Source organism: Gorilla gorilla, chromosome 22, assembly GCF_029281585.2.
Source record: "Gorilla gorilla gorilla isolate KB3781 chromosome 22, NHGRI_mGorGor1-v2.1_pri, whole genome shotgun sequence".
Taxonomy (NCBI): domain Eukaryota; kingdom Metazoa; phylum Chordata; class Mammalia; order Primates; family Hominidae; genus Gorilla; species Gorilla gorilla.
Genome location: NC_073246.2, coordinates 4,587,969 through 4,602,484, shown reverse-complemented (window position 1 = coordinate 4,602,484; position 14,516 = coordinate 4,587,969). Strand labels below are relative to the sequence as shown.

Here is a 14,516-nt window from a genome sequence, read left to right as displayed (position 1 = left end):
GAAAATAAATTGAGAGACTACTGTAGTCTTGATTTTTAATCGCTGACTTAATTTTTCAAAAATCTTTTATACCAATTTAATAACAAAACAAACTCGGCCTGGCGCAGTGGCTCACGCCTGTAATCCCAGCACTTTGAGAGGCTGAGGGGGCAGATCACTGGAGGTCAGGAGTTCGAGGCCAACCTGGCCAACGTGGTGAAACCCCGTCTCTACTAAAAATACAAAGAGATTTAGCTGTGCGTGGTGGCATGTGCCTGTAATCTCAGCTGCTAGGGAGGCTGAGGCAGGAGAATAGCTTGAACCCAGGAGACGGAGGTTGCAGTGAGCCAAGATCACACCATTGCACTCCAGCCTGGGCAAAGAAGCGAGACTCCATCTCAAAAACAAACAAACAAACAAAAAACCCAAAAAACTAACCTGACCCCATCCATCTGTTGTGCAAAGAAGCTGATGCACTTCTCAAAAGGGATCTCAAGGAGAGCAGGGTAAGAGAAGACAGGAGTGGCAGTTTGAAGCTGGGAGCTGGCTGTATTTATTACATCCAAAGGGAAAAAAGCCATTCCTCCCATTCCTTTTGTTCATGTGTTTCTATTTTATGCTTACAGTATCACCATCAATTTTTGACTTGGAAACCATTCTGCTAAATAGGGAATAAGTTCATTTCAAACTATGATAGGGACATCAGTTGAAGATATGGCATATTATTTAACTTATGGTGAGGGAAACACCTAAGTATTTTCCTGAGCATCTGGATAATTTTAAATATACATAATTCATCTACTTAGGTAGGTGCCAGGTTTTTTCAAGGAGTAATTAATTAGTACAAACAAGGGTGAGGGGGCAGGGAACACCATACTCTGGTACTTAATGTCTGAAATTATCAGGGAATTTAACACATTTTCCAATAGGTTTATTTCTTGTGTAAGAAGTCAGATAAATTATTTCCATTTCAAGTATTTATTATTCAGATTATTTAAAGCAAAGCTTTCACAAAGCCTTTTGTCAGCTTTCCTGTAATCCTCAAATAATTTTTCCTGGCTGGACGCTTTGGCTTACTCCTGTAATCCTGGCACTTTGGGAGGCAGAAGCAGGAGGATCACTTAAGCCCAAGAGTTCTAGGCTGCAGTGAGCTGTGATCACACCACTGCACTCCAACCTGAGTAACGAAGAAAGTTCTTGTCTCAAAAATAAAAGTAATAACAATAATAATAAATTTTCCTCTAAATACAATGGTGAATGAGGTAGAAATGTTGAGTTCATAAGAGAACTGTTGAATAGTGAAGGAAACTGACTTAATTTTAGTGACAGGAAGAATACTGTTACACACTAGCAAAAATGAACTTTCATGCTGATGTAGCAGTACAGAATATGCTTCCAACCCAGGGACGCTGGAGCCAGACTTGCTAGCTAAGCGACCTTGGACAAATTACTTAACCCTTTTATTCCTCAGCACACTCATCTCAAATGAGGATAATAAAACCTACTATATGGGATTGTTGAGAGTAAAAAATACTTAGATTAGTACATAGTAAGTACTCAACAGATGTTAGCTATTACTGTAATCACCGCGAGACCAGTTAATGAGAGAGTTCTTCCTTATCCTTACTCTATATTGAATACAATTTGTTGCACTTCGAAATATCTGGATAAGGCTATAGTTGTTGTCGTCACCGAGAATGTAGGAGTGGGAAAGAGAAAAATCATGCAAAGGCTTGCTGATAGCATTCACAGTGACAGCCCGAAAGTATGATTCTAAGGTTGTAAGCATTTTATATTTAGATTTTTAAGTTGTGGAGTATACTTTTAAAGATAAAAATAATAAGCCAGGTCTCTTAATACTTATCTAAAGAAGTGTTTGTATAACATTTAATAAAATGTTTTATCTCAGTGGCATTTGGATTTAAAAATTATTTTGGGCTGTCACAGAATGTTGACTTTTCCTAATCTATTACATAGGGCCATGGGTCTGGATTTCCAGGAAAGCGGAGACCTCGAGGTGCAGGACTGTCGGGGCGAGGTGGCCGAGGCAGGTCAAAGCTGAAAAGTGGAATCGGAGCTGTTGTATTGCCTGGGGTGAGGCTTGCTTCATGTATATTTTCTCTAATCTAAATGTCAGTTAATGATGAAAATCTCATAGCAAGTTATTTTGAACTTAAGAGTCATATAAATAGGTCAAAATGTTTATTTTACTGTCCTACTTTGCTTTTTTTTTGAGCCTCTGGTTACTTTTTCTTGTATATTTACTTTCTCATCCTTTCTCTTTTCTTACCTTCCTCTTTGACTCCTTATCTTTCTATGCCAACCCTCTCTAAAAAGTCAGTATGTAATATAGTTGCTCTTTAATTTAAAAAATTTTAAGATTTATATTTGCTTACTATCACGTTATGAGGCTTTATTTATATGTGTATTACAAATATATTTGCTAACTACTAGCAAATATTTTATGTAATAACTTTGCTATTTATTAAAATCCTGTTTTTAAAATTCTGAAATGTCATTTTAAGTATAGGAGACAGGTGAAATTGTTCAAGTTTACTACTAAACCAGGAATAAGGAAGCTTAGATTCTCGTCCTTTTTTCAAAAAGAAAAATTTTCAAACCAGGCTTATTGAGGTATAGTTGATATAAGCTATATTTGACATGTACAATTCCATAAGCTTTGATATATACATATACACCCTTGAAAACGACACCACAATCATGATAGTGAATATATTCATCTCCCAACGTTTCTTCATGTCCCTCTGTAATTTTCTGCATTCCCCATGCCATCCGTCCTTGTCCCCAAGATTAGTTTGCATTTTCTAGAGTTGTATATAAGTGGAATCATACAGAACTGTATGCTTTTTGGACTGATTTATTTCAGCACAATTATTTGGAGATTCATCTATGCTGTTGTACTTGTTAACAGTGTACTCCCTTTTCTTACTGAGTATTAATAAAACTGTGGATGCACCACAGTTGTAGACCTGTGCACTTTTTTCTTTTTTTTTTTTTTTTCTGAGACAGGTTCTCTTTCTAATTCCTGGCTGGAGTGCAGTGGTGCGATCATAGCTAACTCCAGCTTTGACCTCCCACCTCTGTCTCCCAAGCAGCTGGGACCATAGCTGTGTGCCAACACACCCAACTACTTTTTAAAAATTTTTAATAGAGACAGCATCTCACTATGTTGTCCAGGCTGGTCTCGAACTTCTGAGCTCAAGCAATTTTCCCACCTTGGCTTCCCAAAATGCTGGGATTACAGGCGTGAGTCACCATGCCCCAGCCTGTAGTCTTACATTCTTGTAATGTCTTCATCTGGTTTTGGTATCAGCATAACTCCAGCTTCATAGAATGAATCAGAAAGTATATTCTCATCTTCAGTTTTCTGGAAAAGTTGTGTAGTAGTGGAAATGTATCTTCTTATATTATACATGAATTTATTAGTGAAAGCATCTTGGCCTGAAATTTTCTTTGTGGGGGGTTTTTGTTGTGTTTTCTCTTTTTTTTTCTTTCTTTTGAGATGGAGTTTCGCTCTTGTTGCCCAGGCTGGAGTGCAATGGCACAATCTCAGCTCATGCAACCACTGCCTCCCAGGTTCAAGTGATTCCCCTGCCTCAGCCCCCTGGTTCACCATGTTGGCCAGGCTGGTCTCAAACTCCTGACCTCAGGTGATCCACCTGCCTTGACCTCCCAAAGTGTTGGGATTACAGGCGTGACCCACCATGCCCAGGCTGGAGTGCAGTGGCGTGATCTCTGCTCACTACAGACTCCACCTCCCAGGTTCAAGCAATTCTCCTGCCTCAGCCTTCTGAGTAGCTGGGATTACTGGCATGCACCAACATGCCTAGCTAATTTTTGTGTTTTGGGTAGAGATGGGGTTTCGCCATGTTGGCCAGGCTGGTCTCGAACTCCTGACCTCAGGTGATCCATCTCCCAAAGTGCTGGGATTACTGGATGAGCCACCGGTGCCCAGCCTGTGGGACAGTTTTTAACAACAAATTGTATTTCTTTAATAGGTACCTATTTAGGTTATCTGTCTCTCCTTGCATAAATTTGCACCTTTCAAGAAATTTGTTCATTTTGTCTATCTTGACAAATTAAAGGAATGGAGTTGATCATAATGTTTCTTATTATTTTAATACCTGTAGAATCTGTAGTGATTTCACCTTCCTCATTCTTGATACTAATAATTTGTATCTTGTCTTATTTTTTTCCTGATCAGTCTGGCTAGAGATTTATCAATCTTATTGATCTTCTTGAGTCAGCCTTTGTTTTCATGGACTTTTCTCTGTTTTCTTTCCTCTTTCTGTTTTATTGATTTATATTCTCATCTTTATTTTTTCCTATCTTCTCACTTTGAGTTTAATTTGATCTTCTTTTTTTGTTTACTCTTACATGTCCCTGCTTGGAAGGGACACTTGTGAAGTTTAGGTCAGAGCTTTCTATTCTCCTTGGCTTATATCTGTGGTCTAGGAAAATGAAATTTCTATCACCTTCTGGATAAATCACACTATTATCTATGCAGGCAACAATAGCACATATTTTCTCAAAGATTACCTTTGCCCTCAAGTTAGGTTTTATTTTTCTAGCAGTCTAAAGGTCATGAAATAAATTATAAAATAAAAACAGTGGGTCTTCAAGCTAGATGATACTGTTTTCTTTCTTGCGTGGACAATTATTTTAAAATATTTTGGTTTTTCTGCGCTTATTATTTAAATATGACTCCCCACCCCCACTTGAATCTAGGGACATTGCAGTTTTCTACTGCAGACTTTGTTTCTGGTTTATACTGGGAATATATTGTTTATCATTTTCAGTGAAAGCATCCACTGGTTAAATTTCCTTTTAAAAATAATAATGGATCTTTACAATTTCTTTGAGCTGCTCAGTGTGTATAATGTGTTGAATTTTCTGTTAGTAGTTGGGAGGTAGAAATAGATACTTTATCTCTATTTTAGCCATTTCCCTAATTATATATCTCAATAGTCTTGTCAATGCATCATTAGTCCTATGACTGAATTAATGATTACTTTTAGTAGTCACTTAATTTCTTACTGATGATGATGATTCTACTTCTGTGAATCATCTTGGATGATTCTCTAAAATCTTAGAAAGCTAATTTTGTTAATGCTATGCATATAACACATCAATACATTTTCTCTATTAAAAAAATTAAAGCGCTATAGGTAGATCAGAATTTACCATTACTAACTCCTCAGTCCTCCTTATTTCCCTGTTACCAGTTTGGTATATTTATATATTAGGTTGATCCATATGAAATTGCCAATATTATTTCTGAACTGATGAAAAGCAGCAATTTCTTATGATTCAACCTATTATATGTGCCCATAGACTACATGTAATGACTTTGCAGGTTTTTATATTATAGTGCTATACCTCAAATACTGTTCTGCAATTTATTTTTTCACTCAACAACGTCTTTTGTAATTTCTTTCATGGCAGTCTATACAAGTTTCTACCTCCCTACTTTTAAAATGTTGCATAATTTTCTAATGTTTGGATTTGTCATGGCTTTACTTACTCCCTAATGATGAATATTGGCATTATTAACACTTGTAGTCATTAGGGTTCATATGACTATAAATTGCTCTTATAAAGCATTAGTACTATCCATTAAAACTGCTTTTAGGCTGGACACGGTGGCTCATGCCTGTAATCCCAGCACTTTGGGAGGCTGAGGTGGGTGGATCATGAGGTCTGGAGATCGAGACCATCCTGGCTAACACAGTGAGACCCCGTCTCTACTAAAAATACAAAAAATTAGCCGGGCATGGTGGCAGGCACCTGTAGTCCCAGCTACTCGGGAGGCTGAGGCAGGAGAATGCCGTGAACCTGGGAGACAGAGCTTGCAGTGAGCTGAGATTGTGCCACTGCACTCCAGCCTGGGTGACATAGCAAGACTCCATCTCAAAAACAAACAAACAAAAAAAAAACTGCTTTTAAATGTATTTGTATTGAAAAATACTGAGATGTAGTCCTTCTATTTAGTTAACCAACCAACCTTCCTTCCTTCCTCTTTTTTTTTTTTTTTTTTTTTTGGAGACACGGTCTCACTCTGTCATCCAGGCTGGAGTGCAGTGGCATAATCTTGGCTCACTGTAACCTCTGCCTCCTGGGTTCAAGTGATTCTCCTGCCTCAGCCTCCTGAGTAGCTGAGACTACAGGCATGTGCCACCACGCTCGGCTGTCTTTTTTTTTTTTTTTTTCGAGACGGAGTCTTGCTTTGTCGCCCAGGCTGGAGTGCAGTGGCGCGATGTCGGCTCACTGCAAGCTCCACCTCCCGGGTTTACGCCATTCTCCTGCCTTAGCCTCCCGAGTAGCTGGGACTACAGGCGCCCACTACCACGCCCGGCTAATTTTTTGTATTTTTAGTAGACACGGGGTTTCACCGTGTTAGCCAGGATGGTCTCGATCTCCTGACCTTGTGATCCGCCCGCCTCGGCCTCCCAAAGTGCTGGGATTACAGGTGTGAGCCACCGCGCCCGGCGCTCGGCTGTTTTTTGTATTTTTGGTAGAGACAGTATTTCACCATGTTGCCCAGGCTGGTCTCCAACTCCTGAGCTCAAGCAATCCACCCACTTTAGCCTCCCACAGTGCTAAGATTATAGGCATGAGCCACCACACCCAGCTGGTTAATCTTCTTTCAGTTGTTCCTCAAGAAAAGTAATTCAGTTGTTTTATGTTTTGACCTTGAACATAACCTGTTGTGTTTCAACTCTGTCTTTCCAGGCTTAGGTTATAAGCTTTTTAAAGAAACAGGATTGTATTTTATGATTTTGGCAGTGCCCTTCTTGTCTTCTTTCTACAACTTCTAGTTCAGAGCTTTATTTTGTTTCATAATCACTCTAGAAATTATTAACAAACCAGTGGGTACTTAGTTGATTTAGTCAAATAGAACTAAGTCCAGACTGAACAATATTGGTTGATAATCATTTAGCTGATACTGAAATTTGGATGTTATTAAAAATAATATTCTAAAGCGGTGCTAATAGAAATATAATGAGAACCACATGTGCAATTTAAAACTTCCTAGTAGCCACATTGAAAAGTTACAGTGAGCTGGGTGCAGTGGATCATTTGAGGTCAGGAGTTAAGAGACCAGCCTGACCAATATGGTGAAACCCCGTCTCTACTAAAAATACAGAAATTAGCTGGGCATGGTGGTGGACAACTGTAATCCCAGCTACTTGGGAGGCTGAGGCAGGGAGAACAGCTTGAACCAGGAGGCAGAGGTTGCAACGAGCCGAGATCGCGCCATTACACTCCAGCCTGGGCAACAAGAGTGAAACTCATCTCGAAACAAAATAAAGGTTATAGTGAACAGGCGAAATTAATTTTAATGCCTTCCATTTTGACCAATATATCTAAAATATTACCATTTCAACATGTAATATGTAATTACGTGCTGTATTTTATGTTTGCAGGACATCTCAGTTCAGACTACATTGCAGATCCCAAGTGTGTGTCATTAAAATAGTGATAGATTTGTGTGTGTACATACTTATAATATTATCATTTATAGTTTCTTGATTAGAATTCTGCATAATCAAGTCCTACTAAGACAGGTTTATTATATTTTCTCATTACTTCTTGGTCTAAAGGAATTCTACCTCTAAAGAGAGAATGAGTTGAATAATAAAATGTCATGACTCCATTTTACTGTAGTATCTTAGCATTAATATTTGGAATTGTTATTCTAGACCTTAGCAAAAATATATGTTTTGATTATGAATTTTCTGAAGCTTTCCAGTTAAGTGTAAAACAAGTGAAAAATATAACTTTGTATTTTGTGTATTTTGCTTTTTATAGGTGTCTACTGCAGATATTTCATCAAATAAGGATGATGAAGAAAACTCTATGCACACTACGGTTGTGTTGTTTTCCAGCAGTGACAAATTCACTTTGAATCAGGTTTGAACTTGACAATTTACTGTCTTCCTCATTGAATTCCTCCTTGTACATTTCTGCTTTATCTCATATACACAGAAGTGATCCAATATTTAGCTATAGAGCTGTATTAGTTAAGAAGGTATTTTTAAAGTAAAATTTGTAGGTTTGTAGCTTAGTCTCCATTTAAAATATGTTCTGTTTTCTTAACTTCAGGATATGTGTGTAGTTTGTGGCAGTTTTGGCCAAGGAGCAGAAGGAAGATTACTTGCCTGTTCTCAGTGTGGTCAGTGTTACCATCCATACTGTGTCAGTATTAAGGTAAACATCCTTAAATTGAGTTAACAAATATGTATTGAATTTTTATTTGGTTTTAGTAGTAACATGAGCTCCCAGTTCTCACAATTAAGTATTATGATTATTAAACATATGTGACAGTATTTAAGTACTTTAAATACTGCTTTTAAGGGTTTCCTATCTCAAGAAATTTGCTTCTCTATAAATCTTATATTGTACTAATATCCTGCTTTTGTCTTGAAAAAGTAAAACATAAAAATATATGCATTTAATTTAAAAGACAATTTATACTATTCACAAAGATTTTAGGTTTAGCTGATTCATTTTGTCTGTTGATTTATAAAGCTGAGAACTGGAGTATTTAGTAAAAAATTATTAGCCCATTCTGTTCTTTCCCACATTCTCTCTCCTCTGTGCTCACTCATACACAAAATGACATTTTCTCCTTACAGCCAAAAGAAACAAAACAAGTGTCATATTTAATGCAATTGGTAATAATCGAGAGTCAGCACTGCTCACTTTCAAGCATTTCAGGATAGAGGCTTTCTGGGGAACCTTTTAAGTGGTATCGTGTGCTTGGTTTTAAATATGGACAGGTCTCAATACTTCACTAGTTGTATCTAAGGTTCTTGGTTTTATCTTTTTAAGAACTCAGTCTTAATAAAACTTACATATTTGAATAAAGTGTCATGGCCACTGGAAGCAAGCATGGAGGTATAGCTGTACAGCAGAGGTCTTAAACTGTATACTCCACAAGGAAATCTTTTCTAGTATTGCCATACCTCGTAATATAAATACTAACCTCAGTTTCAATAATAGGTTGTGAATCATGAGTGATTTTTATACCATTCTCCCTGCCCTTCAGACATCACTGTGTTATATGATTGTCAGTAAAATGTCAGTATAGTAAGCCAATCAACATTATCTCCTTCAGAATTCTTTGTTGATAACTACACTAGTATTTATTTTATAGGGTAATACAGGTTTTTGTGAATTTAGGAATCAAAATGAAAGATTGTAATTAATACTATCCAAAATAGAAGACTAGTACGGTTAATTTATGTAGATTTTTAAAATTAGTTGCTCATGGTATGTGACTGAAAAACACAGAGTATATAAAGCCAATTAAAGATGGAGTTATATATGCATAAAACATGTTTCTTTTCTTCTTTGTGCTTTATATTCTGTATAAATTAGCTGCTATCATTATATTTTGTTTTTTAGAATACTTAATGTTTTGGACCTAAGGAAATTGAATAAGATCCCTTTCAAGATAGTAATATATTTCTTTTAACCCATCCAACAATTACCGAATTCCCATTTTACAGATGAGTACGACTTACATAAGTTAAGATTGGACAATTAGTGCACTATCAGACACCTAGTTATTCCTGTTTTTAAAAATTATGTGTGGTTCCTTTTACACGACACTGTTTTGGACAGTATAGAATACTGCAGTCTCATTGAGAAATACAGCAGTATCTAGAAATATACTAGGGATATGTGAATTGGCTCAGCTTGCATTTTTATTGCAGGAGGCAATTGTTTGTGGATAAGCTTGATACCTTTGAAGCTTCTTTTTAAGCTTGCTGGGGCAAGTCTAGAAAGCCTTCACTGTAAGGTGGATATTTTCAAACTTTATGGTTTTAGAACCTTAACACTCTTTAAAATTACTGGGGATGCCATAGTTTTTGTTCATGAGGATTTTAAGTATGGACTAATCAGCATTTTAGAAATTAAAACTAGGAACATTTTGTAACACAAGACTACAGAAGCACAACCTGTACAATGTCAGTGTAATATTATGATACAACATGTAGCTTCTATAAACACCACTGTATAATCGTGAATAAATTAAAGTGAAAAAAGGCAAATTAAATCTTAGTATTATTTAAACTTGTTTTAACTTTACAGACCCACTGGGGTTCCCTAGTCCACATTTTGGTAGCTGCAGTCCTAGCATTAGTTTAACCCTATACTTAAGACTTGGCCTTTCTGGGATCACTACTGAATTCTACCCCCTGTTCACCAGTGTCTTTGTACTCTGACTGGTTGTGCTTCACTTGTCTTTGAGCCTTTTGCAAGCTCTGGTAATTGTGCAGCTTACAAATTCCCAGTAGATGTACTTTCCCCTGGTGGTGGGTCTTTGGGCTTCTAGAAGTACGGCTTGGTGTTCCACCAAAGACTTCAGGGGATCCTTTGTAGATTTCTGGAGCTCTGAGTCCTTATTGCTTCTTCATTTTGAGTACTGTGTCCTGCAAATTCCACTGCCTCACCTTCCCTAACCTCAGCGAGGCCATTGATTGTACTCTGCTGAGGTTCTCCCTCCCTGGGCAGCGTTCTGGAAAATGTTTCTAGGCAGAATATCATAGGACTCCCTGAGTGTTTCCTTCCTCTCAGAGACCAGTGTCTCCTTTACTATGTGTTGTCCAATATCTGAAAACAGTTGTTTCATACACTTTGTCCAATTTTCTACTATCTTATGGGAGAACAGGCTGGTCCCATCTACTCCATTATCGTTGAAGCATGTATCCGTATTAGATTATAAAACATATCTGTAACAACTTTGGACATGGTACCATGGATGGAATCCTGGATGACATCTTATTTGAAAAAACTTTTAAAACTAAGGCTAAACTGGTTCAACAGAAGAAAAAAATGATAGTACAACCCCAGTACCTAAGTTAAAAGGAAATTTCAAAGAGGGAGAAATTGTTGAAGTGTTGAAGTACTAGAAGTCAAGAAACACAAACACTAATGTTTCCATTAGATTTGAGAATAAGAAGGTCTTGACAAGCCTGGCTTAAGCAGTTATGAGTGGATGTGGGTGTAGAGACCAGACTGTAGTGTTTTGAAGAGTGAATATAAGCGGAGAAACTTGAGAGTTTGGTTGTAAAAGGGACCACAGGTATCTGTGAAGAAAACTTAATAGGAATGAAGATAAATATTTTAAAAATTCTGCCACTAAACACCTCAGATCTGTCTGCCACTTTGTCTTCAGGTCATTGTTTAAGCCAGGGTCAGGCAGACTGGCCCACAGAGTAAATCTGGCCCATTTCCTGTGTTTGCAAATAAACTTTTATTGAAATATGGCCATGTTCTTTTGTTTACATATATTTGTAGCGGTTTTTGCATTACACTGGCAGAGTTTTTATAAAGTTGCAACAGATCATATGGTCCTCAAAACTTTGTGTTTACTCTCTGGCCCTTTATTGGAAATGTTTGCTGGCTACTGCTCTAAGCCACCCTGATCTTACCCCAGGCCATTTCCTTCATTTGGGCAAATAATATACTAACTTGGTAATCTAAGACAAATTCTTAAAAATCAATAAGCTAATCAAAATAATAAATATACATGTTTAAAAATCAAATGACATTAAAAGCCTTGTAATGGGCCAGGTGTGGTGCCTCACACCTGTCATCCCAGCACTTTGGGAGGCCGAGGTGGGTGGATCACTTGAGGGCAGGAGTTCAAGCCAGCCTGGCCAACACAGTAAAACCCCATCTCTACTAAAAATACAAAAATTAGCCGAGTGTGGTGGCTCATTCCTCTAGTCCTAGCTACTCAGGAGGCTGAGCCAGGAGAATTATTTGAACATGGGAGCTGGAGGTTGCAGTGAGCTGAGATCACACCACTGCACTCCAGCCCAGGCAACAGAGCAAGACTCCATCTCAAAAAAAAAAAAAAGGCCTTGTAATGAACAACCAACTCTTGTCTTACTCTACCTCCACATCTGAGGCAATCACTTTTAATCTTTTCAGGTCTTTTTTCTTGTGGTTAATGTTACAGCTCTAAATAATCAACTGGTTTACTGCTTTATCAATGCTAGATTTTGTTGACTTTCTGCTATGAATAAATAAATTCTGATTTAGGTCTTAAAATACACCTCCTTCCTTCTCCCAATATAGTTCTATTACTATGTTTAGTTCAATTAATAAGGTGTTGGTTATGACTCAGTAAATGTTCACTGCAGATCTAAACAGTATACTATGAGTTTCTTTTGTCTTTCATGGAGTTTTTAATAACAAGAAAGTAATAGTGACTCTCCATTCGTTCTTTGTTTTTGCCTACTATAGAACTATCATATAAGATTATTTTTTAAAGTACTGTTTTTTTCTGGGAGAAGTCCTACCCTCCTTCTAGACATTCCCTTCTCCTGCTCTGATATGTGCCAGTGGCTTCTGAGTGTGTTGTTCTCATCCTTAAACTTCCCTGGCCTGATGTTCTTTGTTGGATCTGTTGATTTATAGATCCCAAGTCTTCCTTTTCTTTGTAATACATCCTCATTCTGTTCCGCATATCTCTAAGTAACTTTATTAGAAGGAGAATGAAGGAGCTGAATTTTGAGTCTTCCTGTGTCTACAACGTATTCTGTCTTCACACATAGTTGCTTGTGTAGCTAGGTTGAGAATTGTACTTTGAAAAGTATTTTCCTGTAGAATTGGAAACTTATACTCTTCTAGCATCTGGAGTTGGGAAGTTTTGTGCCATTCTGATGGGTGTTCCTTTGAATTTAACTCTTTTATTTTCTTCTCTGGTAGCTTTTAGGCTTTCATGTACCTCATGATCTGAATTTTTATTCTGTACCCTCATTACTTGCTGTTTCATTATAATGTGGGCACTTGATTGGTTCTGTCTGATGAACCTAGTCTTTTGAGATGTTAAAGAAGTTCCACAATCTTAATATTACATGGTGTGGTTTCCTTCAGGAGTTTGTTAGGGATCTGGAGATTCCCAAATATTCTGCTAACTTATACCCTTGAGAGAGGGGAGAATAAACAGAGGAGTGAATGTGAACTTCAGAATTCCTAGCTTCATAGTCTAAATAGAAATCCTCTAAGATCATAAAATGTCCCTAAGAACTCATGCTTTACATTATTTTTTTTTTGGTATTTTTTCTATTGATTCTAAGCATGGAAATCTAGATGGAGATTTTGTTGATGTATTTTCAAATTATGTATCAATAATAGTGAAGCTTACTTGATTTCTTCAAAATCTGGTCACTATATCTATAAATATAGTGGACATTAAATGTACAGCATAAGGTAATTATGTGGACTTTAAAAAGGCATTAAAATATGTGCCATTTTCTATTATTCTGCTCAGTAGGCTCCTAAAAGCGTGTATGAACATGCCCAACCCAGTATTGGGCCTCCGTAGGTGCTCAATAAATGTTAGTTGATTGCCCCTTTCTGCTTCTAGGTACATAAGCACCATATTAATTTATATAGTATATTTGATTATGTTAGGTTAATGCATAAATCACATGGATTGGTTGTTTCTTTTACAGATCACTAAAGTGGTTCTTAGCAAAGGTTGGAGGTGTCTTGAGTGCACTGTGTGTGAGGCCTGTGGGAAGGCAACTGACCCAGGAAGACTCTTGCTGTGTGATGATTGTGACATAAGTTATCACACCTAGTGCCTAGACCCTCCATTGCAGACAGTTCCCAAAGGAGGCTGGAAGTGCAAATGGTTCTCTAGGGTTTGTTTGCCTTGTTAGTCTTTCAAGTTCAGAGCTTTTTCATACCACTTTAGTTTTTAAAAATTAGCCATACCTATTTAATTGAATAATACACATATTCTATGATAGATAGCACTAATCAGAAAAATTTTCACATACACATTAAATCATTAGCCCCATTATGTTCGTATGTAGCTTCCTGAATTACAGTAACTGAATAACTAAGAAAATAAAATTGAGACTTTTCGGGGGGATTTGGATTTCAGGTGTATTTGGTGCAGACACTGTGGAGCAACATCTGCAGGTCTAAGATGTGAATGGCAGAACAATTACACACAGTGCGCTCCTTGTGCAAGCTTATCTTCCTGTCCAGTCTGCTATTGAAACTATAGAGAAGAAGATCTTATTCTGCAATGTAGACAACGTGATAGGTATTGTGCTATTTTTTCATCTTTTTAAAGCTTTTCTCTTTGAAATGTAGCAAAAAAAAATGGAAAATAGCTTTTCCTTAATCACAAGTTTTAGGTACAGAACTTTTTGCCTTGTAGATTTTTAGTCACCTAGAAACTTACAGAATTGATTTCCTGTTTTGAATTCTCAACTCCAGACTAAAGTTTTGTTTTGTTTTGTTTTTAAATTTAGAGACAGAGTCTTGCTCTGTCGCCAGGCTGGAGTGCAGGGGCGCTATCTTGGCTCACTGCAAACTCCACCTCCGCCTCCTGGGTTCAAGCGATTCTCCTGCCTCAGCCTCCGGAGTAGCTGGGACTACAGGTGCATGCCACCACGCCCAGCTAATTTTTGTATTTTTAGTAGAGACGGTTTCACCATGTTGGCCAGGATGGTCTCCATCTTTTGACCTTGTGATCT

General features: G+C 37.4%; 1 protein-coding gene across 1 annotated transcript; it reads left to right on the top strand.

Moving 5' to 3' along the window:
- Positions 1–1,702: 1,702 nt before the first annotated feature.
- On the top strand, positions 1,703–13,607 carry LOC129530498 (histone-lysine N-methyltransferase 2C-like). The gene is made up of 5 exons (XM_063702795.1): positions 1,703–1,744; positions 1,957–2,073; positions 7,813–7,914; positions 8,107–8,211; positions 13,479–13,607. Exons 1-5 carry the CDS (start codon positions 1,703–1,705, stop codon positions 13,605–13,607), a joined length of 495 nt encoding a protein of 164 aa, XP_063558865.1.
- Positions 13,608–14,516: the final 909 nt, after the last annotated feature.

What these genes read in the sequence shown, in the direction of transcription:
- LOC129530498 (XM_063702795.1), top strand. Translation starts at nt 1,703, where the DNA reads ATGCAAAGGCTTGCTGATAGCATTCACAGTGACAGCCCGAAA. An exon ending in TTCACAGTGACAGCCCGAAA is followed by an intron (nt 1,745 to 1,956) that starts GTATGATTCTAA and finishes TCTATTACATAG; the next exon opens with GGCCATGGGTCTGGATTTCC. An exon ending in CATACTGTGTCAGTATTAAG is followed by an intron (nt 8,212 to 13,478) that starts GTAAACATCCTT and finishes TTTCTTTTACAG; the next exon opens with ATCACTAAAGTGGTTCTTAG.